We start from the raw sequence: 17,007 nt of genomic DNA on the forward strand, positions 1-17,007 counted from the left end.
ATCAGAACAACACACTGATGGAGGGTACCGTATCTCTATGGTTAAGGTAGTCAACAGAGATTTCTGTTCAAAGTTGTAAACCACGTAAAGAAGCAAACCTTAAACGGAAATTTTTTTATAGGTAAAAAAAGATATGTATAAATTAATAATAGAAAAAAGGTGCACTAGAGTACATTAAACGCATACAATGAGCACCAAAAGGAAGGCCTCAAAATAGTGCATAAAAAATCCCCAAGCCACTCAAGAAGACCCAACCCACTCTACAAAATCAAGCAAAGCCATTGGACCTTCTCTAATATACAAGCTAACTCAAGCAAAAAGATCACAAAGGAACAATAGTTCTAACTTTCGATCATTTTGTTCCTTGTCCTCAAAAGCTCTTTCCCTCCAAATTGTCAAAAATATGCAAAGAGGAGCGGCTTTCCGCACCTTTTTCCTTTTATTCCCAACAAAGAAGTCATGCCAACTTAAAAGGGTATCTTTAACCGAGGAAGAGATCACCCCATCTATACCCGAAAATGGAGAACAAAAGGTGTCAAAGAATCCTTGCTTTGGAGCAGTGAAGAAGAATATGATCAATGGACTCCCCCTCCTGTTTGCACTTAAATGGACATGATAACACCAAACACTACACTGAAAAGACAACCTTCAATTGAGGGGAGATGAACAGAGAAAAATAATTTTGCCTAAGGAAAAAAAGGACCACATTCCTGCCCACCCACCTTTTGTTGGAGCTCTTTCACCAACATCCTTGATCATGCATGGCAGGTAGAACCAACAGCATTTCTATTATGCAAACAACATGATGTTTGATTCTGCTCCATCCATGGTAGTATAAATTGTGTAAAAACTAACAACGCACTAACTTGTGTCCAATTATAAGAAAGTAGTTTTATATTCTATGAAATACAATTTTTTTATTGGAAACAACCAATTTAGAAATATTGAATCAGAAATATATGGATGAGCTTCCTTTCTGGCCAAAAACTACAAAGAAAGTACATCCAAGAAAAGAAGAAAAATAAAGCAAGAACCAAGATCCACATGGAACCTACATCTGCATCCTAAGAGTTCTAAGGAATAAAATGCCCACCAAATTATCTAACAAGGCTTCTTGCTTGACCAGCTCTTCCTCAGCCTTGTTGACTGATATGCATGCATGTAACTGATTCAATATAATGGAAATCACATGCAATTTTATTGGAGCAGGCACAACATGATTATCCACATTCAGTTGTGGTTTTTTCAACATTGAATGTAAATCTCTCCTAATTGATCTCTCTCTCACAATCACAAAATTAACACAAGTTGCCCACTTTGCTTTTTGTCAACAGGTAGGACCTGATTTGAGCAATTCTGGATTGTCTCAAAGTCTGACCAACCAAATCCTCCTCAATAGAACCATTACCAGTGTAAATGTTCTGCATCAAAATGCTGTTTAATTTTCTTTTCTTGCATGTTGATTTTTCATTTTTTACTTCTAACTTCCCAAAGTAGTAACAACGCAATAATGTACAATCAAGGGCCTGCGGCCAGTTTTTCTAGGAGATAGAGAATTATATTCAAATGAAAGAAATGTATAACAAGGGATAAGACAACCTTTTTTTTATCAGTTGAGGCAAGACAGCTTCAAACCAAAAGAGGAAGGAAAAACATAAGAAGGAAGATAAAAAGCGAGTCATTTCTCATAAGCCTTTTTCCACTGCACCTTCTACATAAAAGAGTTAGGAATATAGCAGAAACCAAGAAAATGGGTTTGGGTGAGATCACCTAGAACAAAAGGTTACTATCACTCACAACAAGCGACTCTTCTAGGATGTGTGGACTCTACATTTTAAAACCAAAACAAACAATATCTACATGGGAAAGTAGATTTTGCTGGATGCATAGAACCAACCCTTAGCCATAAGAGGGTGGAGTTGCCATCTTGTGAACCATAGGACAATGAGGACACCATACATATATGAGAGAGTGAATGCAAGAAATATTGCCTAAAAGAGAGAAGTTCCCAACACTCATAAGAGGTGATTCCTCTAAAATCTATGAAAGTTATTTAGCCTAAAGTTAATAATATCTATAAATGACTGCAAGTCATTTTAATGAAAATGCATATTGAAAGTTTAATCATGAACATTCTTTTCTTTGTTCGTGATCTGATTAAAAAAATAAAAATAAAAACAAAGTTTAATCATGAACAAAGAAAAGAAAATGAAGAAATCCAGAGTTTTGGCCTAATCAATGTAGTTTGGTAATTTGGCATATTTAGGTATAGTCACAATTAGTGGTAGTCATTTGAGTTCCAATAGGGTTTAAAAAATTTTGCATTTCCTTAGTTTTATTTTATTCCTTTATTTGGAAGATAAAGGAGTTTTAGGAAAAGAATCAGGGTCCAATTTAGTTGATTAGAGTTTTAATAGGTCTTGGGTTTTCTACAGCCAATGAATAAGGCTTGATGTAAACCGAAAAGGATAGTGAATCAAATAATGCTTTTTTTTTTCTTTTTTTCTTTTTTTGGTGCATCATTGTTTCTTATGATAAGACACTATTACCTTTTCTTCGAAGTGAAATTCCAAAAAGGCTTTAGTGACTCTAAAGCTTTGTTTTATCCCTTTTTCCTTTCAGCTCTTTTTTTTTTTCTTTTTTTTTTTAAAAAAATTCCTTTTTCCCTACTGACACCCTCTATCAGTGTTCCTCTCCCTTCCTTAAAAACCTTAGAAGAATAAAGACCCAGCCCACCCTATTTGATTGTAGACAACAACCCTAGGACTCTCCTACATCACATCACATTAGCACTCCATACTTCCTAATACATGTATCAGATCACAAGCAAAATAACAATAAGTGATTGAACAAAGGTACATTTGTACTACATCATCATCAAGTCATGTAACCCATGCTACCTGCCATGAGATTTAGGGATAGAAGATAAATCCAATACATGTGCCTTCCCAAGGGGCTTTCTAATCTTAGGATAAATTCAAATACAAAGAAAAAAAGGATTTTCATCCTCTTTTTTCTTGAAAAAGATTATTGATGGCCTCCAGTCTTGTACTTTGTTACGCACGTTTTCCTGTTTTTGCAAGCTTGGAAGGTACTTTTTTTTATATATATAATTATTATCATAAAAAAAATTTATTAATGATAATAAAAGTATAAGAGAAGGATGAGAAGTCCTTCCTTGAAAGTACAAATCCTGATCAAAGTAATACTTACACCCCGCTAACAATGTTTTACTTGTTGGTATCCCTTTTGGACCAGGAGCTTCCCCTTGAACAAATCTATGCCTTCTCATATATTCTTTTTTCATCCCTTCTTGGTGAATTGAACTTATATTTGTCCACTCAATAGAAAAACTGCTAAAATCCCAACAAAGCCAAATCACAATGTCATGCATGAAGATCACCACCTATCACCACACACAAGCACAACTTCACTAGACTACTTGAGAAATGAATTATATAACTTGCTCTTAAATTTTATTTCCCAATAAAAATTGGTGCAAAAGACATTTTATAGATAGCAAAACCTCATTTTTTTTTTTTGATAGGAAAAACCTCATTTTTTTTTTCTTTTGTTTTTTTATAACCGAGGAGCCTTTCATGGCCAAGCCCTTGGGACTCTCCATAAGGACCCAAACCTCAGGGTGTTGACCGTCACACAACAACCATCACCGGGTAAATTCAAAATATCATCAATGACAGGATTCGAACCCAGGAACTGTGTCACTTACTAGGACCACACTTCCCAATATTCGTCCTAACCAACTGAGTTACCCTGGTGAGTTAGCAAAACTTAAGATATTATGCAACTAACATTCAAGAAACTTTGCATCATTCAAAATCAACATCCGCACATCAAATCTCTACCCTTCAACTACAGATCAAAAATTTATGTTTAGAGTGAAAACTTGTAAAGTTTCAGCAATCAATGTTGCTTGTTTAACCAAACAATCATTATCTCACCATAAATTAAAGTGATCCACTAACCAGCAAAGATCGTAAGCACCACTTAAAAGGGTTAGCTAGAAACAACATGGTAAGAAACATATGCCCATTTGGCTACCCTAACTAAAAAGTTTAATAAATTAAACAAACCAAATCCAAGAAATGATGTAGAAGAAAAACCTTATTGAACTTCACCACAACATCTCTTAAACATTTCCATCCACCAACCCTAAATCCAACAGAAGCTCCCATAATCTGGCTTAGGATCCAAGCCAACAATCTGGCAGCAAATCTGAAACAAAACGATAATCAAAAGTACAAAGTTAAAATGGATCACTTCAAGCTTCTAAAAATTGATATTGATGATAATGGTGAATGGTGATGATAATAGTAATAATAATGATAGAGCAATTGAACTCAAACCGTATATTTGTTAGGATATGCTTGGAAGGACATTTAAGTAAAAAGATGAGAGTGATGCTAAACACTTAATGAGAAATAAAAGTCTTCCTTTTTTTTTTTTAAGGTAACCCTACTCAGGAGATAAAGAACGCATTATTACAAAACATTCGAACAATTGAATTGCCAAGAAAAAAGAAGTCCTTGGCATTAGAAATCTTTATGTTCTCAATGTTACTCCTCTAACCAAGTAGAATTGGAGATTTGTTCCAAAAAGAGTCTCTGTGAAAACAAGTTATTATTTGGAGGTCTAGGGAAGAAGGAGAGGTTGGTGTTATAGTGTGATAAAGGAAGGTTTCAAGGCAGGATTGTGGAAAGCAATTAAGAGCAAATGGGAGGATTTAAAAGTAGGCTCTACTTTATTTCAATGGATGGGAAGAGAGTAAACTTTTTGTTTGGTGCAGTAACTCACCTGTGAGAGATTCTTTCCCACCTTATTTGTCATAGCCAATTCAAAAGATTTGTCTATAGCAAATGCGTGGGAGCAAGTCAGAAAGAGAGGGCACTAAAGCCCTTGATTAGAATAGGTCCTACATTAGGAAGAGGCAAAAGAAAAAATGGATGGCTGCTTTTATTTGAGATAATTTAGTGAACGATATCAGAGGGCATTTGAAAACATATTACAATCAGTGCAAGCATTCAAATTCATTTTTATGTATCATTTTTGGAATGTGTTAAGACATTGCAAAGAAGAGACATGTATGTCTATGGTGTATTTTGTTGATTGGTTGGGATCAAAGTAGAAGAGGGAAGGTTCCCAACGTCTTTTTTTCTTTTTGTTCTTTTTTTTTCTTTTTTTCTTTTTTGTTTTGTTCTTGTTGATTGGTGTAGCAGCAATTACAGAGAAAACAAACTATGTATGATTTATTTATACATTGTATATTTGTGTGTGTATGTATATACATTCATTATTATTAAGGTAGACATGAATGGTTCCACCATGTCATGCAAACTAGTTTTATTGATACATTGTATATAGTATAAAATGATGCCCGGTCATGAGTTCGTTCTCAAAAGCATTTTCAGAAACCACGATATAGAGAAGACAACCCACCCAGTCTTGCAACTGGGAACATGTACACGCACATGGACAACAACCAATTATATTCCGCGCAAATTACACCCTCAAATTCGCCATTAAAAATTTACAATGCAAACCAATACTCAACAAAAAAATTTCCTACACATACAAACGGATGTATATCAAAAAACGTATATAATGAAAAAAAAAAAAAAGAAAGAAAGAAATAAAGGAACCCGAGCACTTACATGAAAATCAGCCATAATATGATAGAAACCAGCAGGAATCCAAACAAGAACTTGGCCGGGGAAGCCGCCATTTGAAGCGAATAATTTATCGATCTCAGAAACGTGAGAATCTAGAACAAGGAATTGAGATGAAGAAGAGAATGGGAGAAAAGCGCATTGTGTGCGCATAACTTCATGTCAAAGAGAAACCCTAGACATGACAGTGTCGGATTGTTGTCCAAGATCGGATGGTCGAAAAGGCTAATTTGGGGGAGGAACCAGTCTTCGAGGCGTGAACATCGAATGGTGGTATTTATACCAATAGATCGGATCCGTGAAGTACGAATGAGAGAAAGAGAGAGAGCAAGAAGAGGAGTGGAGGCGGAGAGAGTTTCTATTTTTTATTAATAGTGGCCAGTGGGCATGGACTTGGATCTGGAGTGGTTCGGGTGCTTGTGCCTGTTGGTCTTTGGATTTTGGGTTCCGTGACTCCCTGCTTCCCTGTTCTCAATTCATTCACCGACTTGCCTCCGGATTTTTGTCAACGCTGCTTTTCTTTTGGTTTTCTTGTGGTTTGGCGGTGATTAGGTTGTCTCTTTTGGTTTTCCTGAGGTTTGGCGGTGATTATGTTGTCCCCAACATAAGCGCCTCCGCTAAAGATATTGAATAGACGCTCAGCTCTTTTCTTCTTCTTTATAATTAATACGGAACCTCTTTGTGTATTTGAATTGCAACTGCATTTACCCGTGAATTTATAGAGAGATACGGGAAATAAAATATTTATTATACTCAAATATTTTTATACAAGTAAATAACCTAAAATTTTAAAATAATTAATAAACAAATAAAACATCTTCAATCGGTTAGAAATTAAAAGACGATATGACGTAAAAATAATTTTCACGAATATTTTATCCTTAATGAAATATAAATTAAAAATTAAATAACAAAATGAAATATTCTATGGCTGTGATTACTGCAGGTAAAACATTGCATTAAATCGTGCGGTATTAATACATCAAAATATCTTCTATTGATATTATCATTATGATAGATTATGAAACAAAAGGAAAGTACTATAAATGCGTTATTAAATTTTTTTATGTCATGTGTTTAATGTTGGTTTGATATGGGTAAGGTTTGTGGTCTCAAGACTTATTTGATTCTCATTAGATTTGCTGTTGGATTTGATGTTGGATTTCCACCGCTGTCAAATATAACATCAAAAATACTATATTGGTATAATATTTAAATATCAACCTTACATGTCAAATCAATACCAAATTCTTTTTGTTTTTTTGGAGCATTGTGGATTATGACATGAAATTCATGTCAATAGATTTCATATTTTAGTCTAATGTTGTGATATTGTTTTAGATTATTTCGATTCGATATCGAATCCTATACTCATTTGTACTTTTTATTGGATTTGGTACATAAAGTTTTGTATCAATTGTATTTTTTTCGTTATTATCGATTTTATGTCATGATTATATACTTGAAATTAAAATTGATGTCGTTATTTGCACTTATATCGATTTGTCTATTTAATTCACTATTGATCAGTTTTCGAAAATTTCTAATACCACGTCATGTGATAGCTGGTGGTAATTTATGTTGAATGGTCGTGTTTGTATCACCTAGGCCTAAACATTTTGTTATATGAGTTAACTTAAACCTAATAGGAACAATAATCATATAAAAAATATAAACTCGAATATTACATAATTATTATTCATGTAATAAATCGTGTAACCAATTTAATAATTAAATTATCTTATTTAATAATAAAGTTGAGTTATATTTTGTATAAAACTATATGATTAATATTTTGACTAAATAACTTTATAATAAAATTGACTTATTTAAAAATAAATTTTAAATGAGTCAAATATAAGTTAAATAATTTAAATTTATAATTATGTTGGATCATTTAATAAACCAATTCAGATCATATTTGTGTTATATATAATTGACAAAAAAAATTATTAAATGAGTTATGTAAATCAATATGAATTTAACTTAAATTATATTATACTCAACCAAAACTCATAAAAAGTGTGTTGGACTCGCATCATATCGGCACATCGTATTAAATTTGTCATTCCCATCATATGACACCATTATAGATAATTTATGATATATTTTTACTTTTTTGCCATTTGTAAGTTATATTCACTTCAATACTATTAATTTCATACCCTCTGTAATGCTTTGGAAATGTCTTTTTTATTTATTTATTGAAAATATATTTTTAAATTAAGTAATCTTATCAATTGATTGAACTTGGTTTTCATTCATGCGCCGAGCCAAGTTCAGGTGATTTGGCAATACATTTTGCATTTTCTCGTAGATTAGCATCCATCGCATGCTATAATTGTATCATATATTTTATATTAATTAATTAATTAAATGTCTTAAATTTACTCAACTTTCTTAGTAAATTCATTTCAGTTTTAGCAAAGTGTATTTGGCAACTTGCCTTACTCTATTATGGGGTTCACATATTTGTTTTTATATTCCAAGACCATATATAGTAGTTATATTATATTTATTATTATTTTTTCTTAAACCAAAAAAAAAGCGAGGATATTTAAAATAATAAAAAAATAAAGTTTTAAAATAAAAGATAAAAAATATATCCACCCACCTAAAAAGACGTGGGTTCATAAAAGGTTTAACTACATTATTTTGGATATTATTTCACAATCAAATTTCCTACAACTTTCCATTGAATATTCAATTTTCCATGAATTTAGATGCAGGATTTTAAAGATTCAATTCATAGGCTTCACTTATATATCTATATTAAAATTTAGTGTACGCAATTTTTTGACATTTGATTTCGAGAATGATAAAAAAAATGGAAAGTCTTCAATTAGAACATGAAAACGTGACTGAATTGGTCGTAGTTGTTATTTGGGACGTAATGGAAAAGGTGAGGAGAGAGAAAAATGATCTAATATATTCAAAAGAATTGAACAAAAAATCGAATGAAGTGAAAATATAATGTAAAGTTTTATAAAGTGGTAGCAAGGGTGAGTTATCCCCTGACTTTTTCACTAATTAATAACTGAATAGAGGAGATAAGTGAAATTTAACTTTCTCACAATTATCTATATTTTTATATCATTTTAAGGTACTCTGATTAACAATTTCAAATATAACAAAGCTTTAATCCTTTTAATATTCTCATAACTTCTAATCTTATTTTGTTTATTACCATATTTTTGGTGGGGAGGTACTCATCAACGTCCGAATCCTTGTCCGACCAGTTTATCACATGATTCTTCGAATCAACGGCCAAAATGGCCTTACACCCAAACATAATATCAAAGTTGGCTTTCAGGCCAAAGTAATATTCAAAATAGCCTTTCTTTCCACGTAAGCAGAACCAACAATTGTTTTATATATATTTTTTTAAAATTTTATTCTTTCTTCATCCCCGGTTGGTTTTTTCTGCTATCATTTTTTTTAACTTTCCCCCTTTGCTTCATCCCATATCCAGAGGTCGTCTTCAAGCCCTAGTCCCACCATTTTTTTTTTAACTTTCTCATTTCTTCATCCCGTAGTTGGCCTTTTCTGCTGTAATTTTTTTTAACTTTCCCCCTTTGCTTCATCCTGTATCCAGAGGTCATCTTCAAGCCCTAGCCCCACCAGTGGGCCAAAGAAGTTTTTGGAGCTGCAATTGAGGTTGGTTTTGATTTATGCGTGAGAAATTTTTTTAGGTTACAGGTGTTGTGTTTTGTTGCATGAGAAGAATTTTTGAGAATTTTTTTTGGGTTACAGTTTTTTTGAGAAATATACAGAATGTTGTTGCCTTCAACTTTGCCTTTGACAGGAGTTTGGTGTTTTTTTTTTTATCATTATTATTATTTTATTATGATTCAAGGATATGTGAAAACTAATCTGTGCTATAAAAAAAATAAAAAAATAAAATCCTCTTTTGATTCCTCAAAGTGGCAACCCGATCTCTGTCAGAATCCCTCTACTGCTCTCAAAAACTGCACGTGTCATCTCCGAAAAAAACTTCATTCCATTTGAAAATCGTGTTATGTTGTTCACTGCAAAACAAAAAAATAACTACTTCTTTATTTAAAAGCAGTCAGGAAAGATTGGGTTAAGCCTAACCTTTGGATCATAATGCGAAAAATGAGGAGAAAAATAGCTATTTTTAAAAAATTTAAAAGCACAGTTGATAAATTGGATTATGTTGGATGTAAAATTTCCTTCCAGCAGGGAGCTGCAACCAAATTTTCACTGAATAAAACCAATTCCCATCAACCATTTAAAAAATGTATGATCTGCATCAAGAAGACCAATTTTAGAGAGAATGTTTGAAATAGTTCTCTTTCCGCAATTTGTTGCTTTGATAAAATAGGTTTCAAAGTCATCATTTTGACAAATACCCATGCTCCAGTGTTCCCCCACCCCTAACCCCCCGTTGCACTAACACAAGAAAATATATCATGTATTTCTTTTATCTTGACAATGACAGACCTCAATCCAGCAAAAGATGTTATCCATTCACTATGCAACTCATAGACATTTCATTTTTAGAGACATTCCTTCTTTTAAATGAATAACTCAACATAAAATCCAACTTGCCTCTAGAACTGTTTTTAGACCTCTTTTCCTCAACAAAAGCTTGACGCCCACCAAGTGTAATGAGTGAAGCCTGAAACATCGAAGAAACAGAGTTTTAACAAAAATCAGGAAAATATCAAATAATTGGACAAAGTAAGCCAATGACAACATGAAGCCAAAGAGAAACGGCTAATGAGACAATATCACACTAAAAACCTTGATGTAAAATAATCCAACCAAATAAGACTCAATAATGTGATTCAAAATGGTTTCCAAAGAAAATAAATGTTGCTTTGTCATCAGAAATGTCAATAAAACAAAATAAATAAAAAATAAGCAACTATTGATCTCAAGGCATAAATGTATTTCCAATTCACAGTTCATTTAGTTGACAGAAAATTGGCAAGAAGGCAATTGAGCCTGAACCACCGGACTCCTTTTATGGGGAGAATTAGCATCTAATATTGTTCGATTTAAATATTTATTTGGTTTACTATTGTATTTTATGAATCATTGACCATAAAATATTATTTTTTACTTGAATAAATATTATTTTTTTTATTATTTATGTGAAGACAATTATGACGGACTCCATAGTAGAAGTGCTATGTTATTGGAATGGAACAATTTTGAGGACAGAAACAAATTTCAGATATATTGGAAATAATGTAGAGATTGAGCCTATAGATGTGCCCATTCATACGACCTTTGTGGAGTTGTTGAAGATGATATATGATATCATTGGTGTTGACAGAGACTATCAACTAGTCTTGAAACGTCGACATCCAATTGAAATGAACAAATTTCAACCATTAGTGGTGAGAAATGATTGGACAGTTACACGTATGCTACTGGTGTCATCGAAGTATGGAATGTCTTTAATTCAATCATTCATAGAGCAAATTCTCAACTACTATCATTTGAGTAATGAAATGGGTCATTTGACACGATTATCAATAGGTGATACTTATGTTGATGACGAAAACGAGAGAGATGAGGAAGGTGATAAAGATGATGCAATCGACACAGGTGAGATTCATTTACCTAATGATGATGAAAATTGTTGTCAAAGAGAAAATATTGATTTGGTGATGGTCCAACAAGTTGTGGAATGTGAAAGCACAAGATTTGTGAACCTTGAAGTTGGTGATAGGTCTAATAATCCTAAGGTTGAGTTTGAGGTTGAAAACATATCACTAGTTGTCTCCCCACATGGCACCCAATTTAATATCTCTAATGACAACCTAGAGGAAACATTTGCACCCGTTTCATGCCACATGCCACCTACACCACAATTCTTAAATATGGACAAGGCAATTAATTGTGTTGTAAGTGATTTGACTCCATGGAAAAAGCCAGTTTTAGGAAATGTTGATGGAGAGTTATCAATTGGCCAAATATTTCCCTCAAAATTAGATTTGCAACATGTTGTGAAGATGTTTTCCATAAAGGTGCACCAGGAGTTTACTGTTTATAAATCAAATGCAAGTGTGTTAGTTTTTTAATGTAAAAAAACACCAGAGTGCCAATGGCGACTAAGGGCAATGACAATGAAAGATACGGGTATGTTTAGAATCACAAAGTACAAAGGTCCTCATACATATGTCAATCCATGTATTTATCAAAACCATTCAAAGTTTGATTCTAGCTTTGTATCTAAGTCTATTGAAACATTGGTGAAGATAGAAATGACCATTATAGTTGCTGCAATTCAAGCTGTTGTTGCGGAACAATTTTGTTACCAAATTTCTTATCAAAAAACAATGAAGACAAAAAGGAAAGCAATGACTCGATTATTTGGTGATTGATACAAGTCTTATGCAGAGTTGCCTCATTTCTTCCTTACATTGGAGTAGTCAAATCCTGAATGCATTATGTATTCCAAAATGGTTCTTGGAAATAACCCGAATGAAGAAATTTTTCAGTGTGTTTTTTGGGCATTCGCTCAATCTATTAAAGGGTTTGCTCACTGTCAACCGATTCTTAGAATTGATGGGACACATTTGTATGAAAAATATAAAGGGACTTTGCTGATCGCTATGGGATGTGATGGTCATAACAAATTGTTTCCACTTTCATTTGTCATTACAGAATGAGAGAATACAGATAGTTGGAGTTGTTTTTTGGCATGTATCAGAGTTGGAGTAACACAAAGGAAAGGCTTGTGTCTAATATTTGATTGTCATCCTAGCATTATAGCTGCTGCCAATGAAACATATTCGGGATGGACTGAGCCAAATGCTTGTCATAGATTTTGCATGCGTTATTTAGCGAGTAACTTCAACATAAAGTTCAAAGATAAGACTTTAAAGGATCTCACATGTAGGGCTACTATGGAGAGTAAAGTTAAAAAATTTATTTATCACATGGATACAATTGCCCGGATAAATGTCGAGGCTAGAAATTGGTTGGAGCAAATTCCTCTTGAAAAATGGGCACTCTCACATGACGGTGGGCGGAGATATGAGATTATGACAACTAACATGTTTGGAGTTTTAATGGTGTCCTTAAGGGTGCTCGTAACTTACCAATAACAGCTTAGTCTAGTTAACTTTCTATCGAGTTAATAGTTACTTCACAGTCAGGCGGGGGCATAGTACCAGTCGGCTCGCTTCAGGTAAAGAATTCACTCCACATATTAACGCTAAGATAAAGGCTAAAGTTGTTAAGATGGGTACATGAGGTTCTTTTGTATGATCATGTGGCGGGACGTTTTCATGTTAAAACTAGACACTTTGTTGGAAGCAGTAATAGGAAACCTTGCACATATCATGTTACCCTTTAAATGAGGTCTTGCACATGTAACAAAACACTTTTGTTAGGATTCCCATGTTCGCACATTCTTGCTGCTTGTCATTGTCGAGCCATTGATTTTCGACAATTTGTACAAGGTTATTACACCACACGTGCTTACCTAACAACATGGGCTCCCTTGTTTTATCCCATATTTGATGAGTTGGAATGGCCTCAATATAATGGATCGATAATTGTGCCTTTAGACTCAATGAAACGGCTAACTTCTGGTCGACCAAAATCAAGTCGTTTGCATAATGAGATGGATGCAAGGGAAACTAGAACTCCACAAACATGTGGACTTTGCAAGCAATAGGGTCACAATCGACGTTATTGTCCTAATAGAGAAACCAATGATAGAAGGAGCTGATGTACTTCATGAACATCTTATTGTACTTTTTTATATATTTTTATTTACTAGTTGTGGACCCCGCATTTTGGCTCATGCGTTTCCCACTCGATGGCGAACTCGATTTTTTATTTGAAAAATTGATTTTTATTGACTATGAAAATGACTTGGAGTCGCCACTTATTTTTGTTTTATTTTTTAAAAGGGTAAACAAAATAAGAAAGAAAAACCCTAAGTGTGACTCCTTATTTTGGAAAAGGAGGTCTACGAAAAATCGGATCGGGTTCGGGGGTCAGGTTATTTATCGGGAAGGTACGGTACAGACCGTAGCACCCCTCTAAGTCCCTAAAGTCGGGTCTCTACTAATAGGATGAAGCTGACGTGTCAATCAACATGAAAAGTCAATGGGTACTCGAATCAATCATGCACATACGAGAATCAGAATATATATAAAGAATGATCGGGATGAGAGTGGATGCGTACCTAGACCACGAGCCACAGTGCGCTATCAAAAACGAGGTTAGTGATCAAACACAAAATGATTATGTGCATATCAAGGATCAGGGTAAATCAACCACATATAGCTAATGAATCAATCAATCAGTCAATCAATCATGAAGTCCCATATGTAGGGCCCCCACCAAAGCCCATTTATTTTGCATGAACCAAATTTGTAAATTCCATCACTAGGAATTACAAAATTTGATTCTTGCTTATTTTAAAACAGTTTAAAAAGAACGGAGATGAAAATTGCATGCCCAAGGGAAAAATGGCATCAACATTTGATTAAAAATGAGGCTTTCAAAACCTAAAATCTCTAAAGATGGAAGATGGGGAAGTTGAGGTTATTTGAGAAATTGGAATTTGGAAAATCATTTAAAGATAAAGGTTTTTAAAAAATTAAATTTGAGGATCGGGATTTCGAAAAATTATGTGAAAATGGAAATTTGAAAATTAAATTTAAGAAAATGAAAATTTGAAGAATTGTTAGAGGATTGAATTTTTGAAGATTTGATTTGGAAGGAAATAGAGTTTCGAAGATTTATTTGGAGGCGGCATTTTAAAAATTAAATTTGGAATTGTGGGATTTTTAGAAAATTAAATTTAAAAAATTCGGATCTTGGAAAATTAAATTTAAAACTAGAACATTAGAAAAATTATTTCAGGAATTGAATTTTGAAGAATTAAAACTTAAAAATAATAATGATAATAATAATAATAATAATAATAATAATCAAATGAACAGATAAATAAATAATAATGAAAATAATAATGATTAAATAAATAAATATAAAAATTAAAATTTTAGAAATTAATTTTGAAATAAATTAAAATTTTAGAAATTAATTGAGAATTGGAGTTTGGAAATTATATTTAAAAGTTAAAGTTTGGAGTTTTTACTAATAAAATTGGAGATTGTAATTTGGGAAAATTAAACTTTGATACTTATAAAAAACTAGAAGAAGAATTAAAATGGGAATAAAAAAAATGAAGAATTTAAAATGGGAATGAAAGCTACCCGTATATGAAAGAAGGTAGGGAAAAAAAATTGAGTGGATGAAAGGGTGAGAGAAAGGGAAAAAAAATGAATAAAGAATGGGTTTGGTGGTTAAAGTCCTATTCAAGGCCCAATTTCCCATATTTGACCAAGAACCCATGTAGCATTACTATGTGCCACCTGTGAACCTTGTTCTTCTATACCAGCGCCAAAAAACAGCCCCAAAAAAAAAAATATTCCTCCTCCATAAAACCTCCCTCACTCTGTAAAAGAACCTCACAAAAACATCTCCCCGCTTACCTATTTCCCTTCCTTTTCCTTTTGAGCCACACGTCATCGGCAGGAAAGCAAAAAAAAAAAAACACAAGCAAAGCTCCACTCATTTGCATCAAATCCCATATCAAACGACCCATCAATCACAATAAAAATGTAGAGATAAAGCTAAAACAGAAAATAGCATGAACATTGAGGACAATGCAAACAGGAGAACATGAAACCTGCTGATGTATAGGATCTTAGTTCAGGTGGCTTCCATGAGCTTAAAAACTGGTGGGATTAATGAATCAAAGAAAACTCAAGAACAGAGCATATGTACAGAGGATTAAATTCAATCAAAACGAACAAATAATCCTATCTATCCACACCAAAACAGCGAACGAAAACCTCCAACAGCAAGAGAAGAAAATGAAGGAACAATGGTAATAAAAATAAATAAGAGATGTACAGTAGACTTACCTGTGGATCCCTCCAAACTAGCTCAAATATATATATATATATATATATATATATATATATATCACTGTAAAGGACCAGCAGCAAAGGTCTCCCCTCCGTCTAAAAACCTCCCCCCAAATCTCAACCTCTCTCTGTTTTTCTTTCAAACTCACCCACAAAACCAGTCTGCTCCCGTCCTTGGCACCAAGACTCCTCTCCGTAGCAGCCTAAGCTCCAGGAATCACCTCCAGAAAAATCTCTTCCTTTCCCTCTAGCTCTCCGCTGCTGCCCGAAACTCTCCTTTCTCCCCCCTGGTTTTTCCTTTCTTTTTCCCCTTTTTCTGTTCTTCAGACTAACACTTTAAAAAAAACCTGCTATCCAAAAATATCTCTATTTTCTTTCCTCCCGGATTTGCCCTTCTAACCATATCTGCAGAGATAGCCACCTTCCAACCCCACTACTCTGCAGCCTCCCAAAAAGCACTCCTCCAACGGCCAGACGACCTCCCCATGCAGCTGGCTTTTCTCCCTCAAATAACAGCCAAAATGATTTTTGTCTGATTCCATGATGACACGTGTCGACCCCGGATTGGCCTTCAAAACCACTACTCTGATTCCATGATGGCCAATCAGGGATTGACACGTGGGTGCTTAGGAACGCGACACCTGGCTAAAAGCAAGCTGCAGAATGACTCCCAAAATGGGGGTCTACACTAGTATTGACCTTAATCGTTTTAAGATATATGTAGAAACTATCTTATTGAACATCTTATAGACGTTTGTTTGTTTGAAATTATTATTTTTTGTCAATTTATTTTTATTTTGATTATATCAGGTTACATGAAAAAAATATTAATCTTTATTATTTAGGGGAGATGCTGTTCAAATTTTTAAAATTTTAATAATGAAATTAATGTTGTTAGAAATTGTTGTTTTTTGTCAATTCATTCATATTTTACTTATATTAAGTTACATTGAAAAAATTTGAATCTCTATTGTTTAGGGCAAATGCTGTTCAATTTTTTACAATTTAAATAATGAAATTCATGTTGTTAGATATTGTTGTTTCTTGTCAATTCATTCATATTTTGTTTATATCATGTATTGATGTACATGCAGCCATGGATACTTCGTTGTTTCGTGCTCGTCCTGACCCTGAGGATACATCTATGCTTACTCTTCAACATCAACATCAATCATCCACCATTCGTGTTGATCCAGGTATGGGTAGCGTTTTGACTTGCCGACACATGATGCGTCGAGAATGGGTTTTGGATGATCGTGTTCGGCCATACATTATACAGTCAGGATTTTATGTCTTTCATCGAGTAGGTCATGTTAAGGTTGATTGGCCTTTGATTACTGCACTGGTAAAGAGATGACGCCCAAAGATGCACACATTCCACATGTTAGTTG

The 17,007-nt window shown here is 33.6% G+C and overlaps 1 protein-coding gene across 2 annotated transcripts in view; it reads right to left on the reverse strand.

Annotated features, from left to right (window-relative positions):
• The window catches only part of LOC100254031 (protein SABRE), a 90,216-nt gene extending 83,871 nt beyond the window's left edge, over positions 1-6,345 (reverse strand). For both annotated transcript variants that reach the window (XM_010666125.3, XM_019216402.2), the window contains exons 1-2: positions 5,673-6,345; positions 4,125-4,236 (exon numbers count right to left, since the gene is read on the reverse strand). In XM_010666125.3, the coding sequence (XP_010664427.1) occupies positions 4,125-4,236; positions 5,673-5,743 (183 nt within the window). In that variant the 5' untranslated portion in view covers positions 5,744-6,345. The remainder of the gene's footprint in view (positions 1-4,124; positions 4,237-5,672) is intronic.
• Positions 6,346-17,007: the final 10,662 nt, after the last annotated feature.

Source organism: Vitis vinifera, chromosome 18 (assembly GCF_030704535.1).
Source record: "Vitis vinifera cultivar Pinot Noir 40024 chromosome 18, ASM3070453v1".
Lineage (NCBI taxonomy): Eukaryota > Viridiplantae > Streptophyta > Magnoliopsida > Vitales > Vitaceae > Vitis > Vitis vinifera.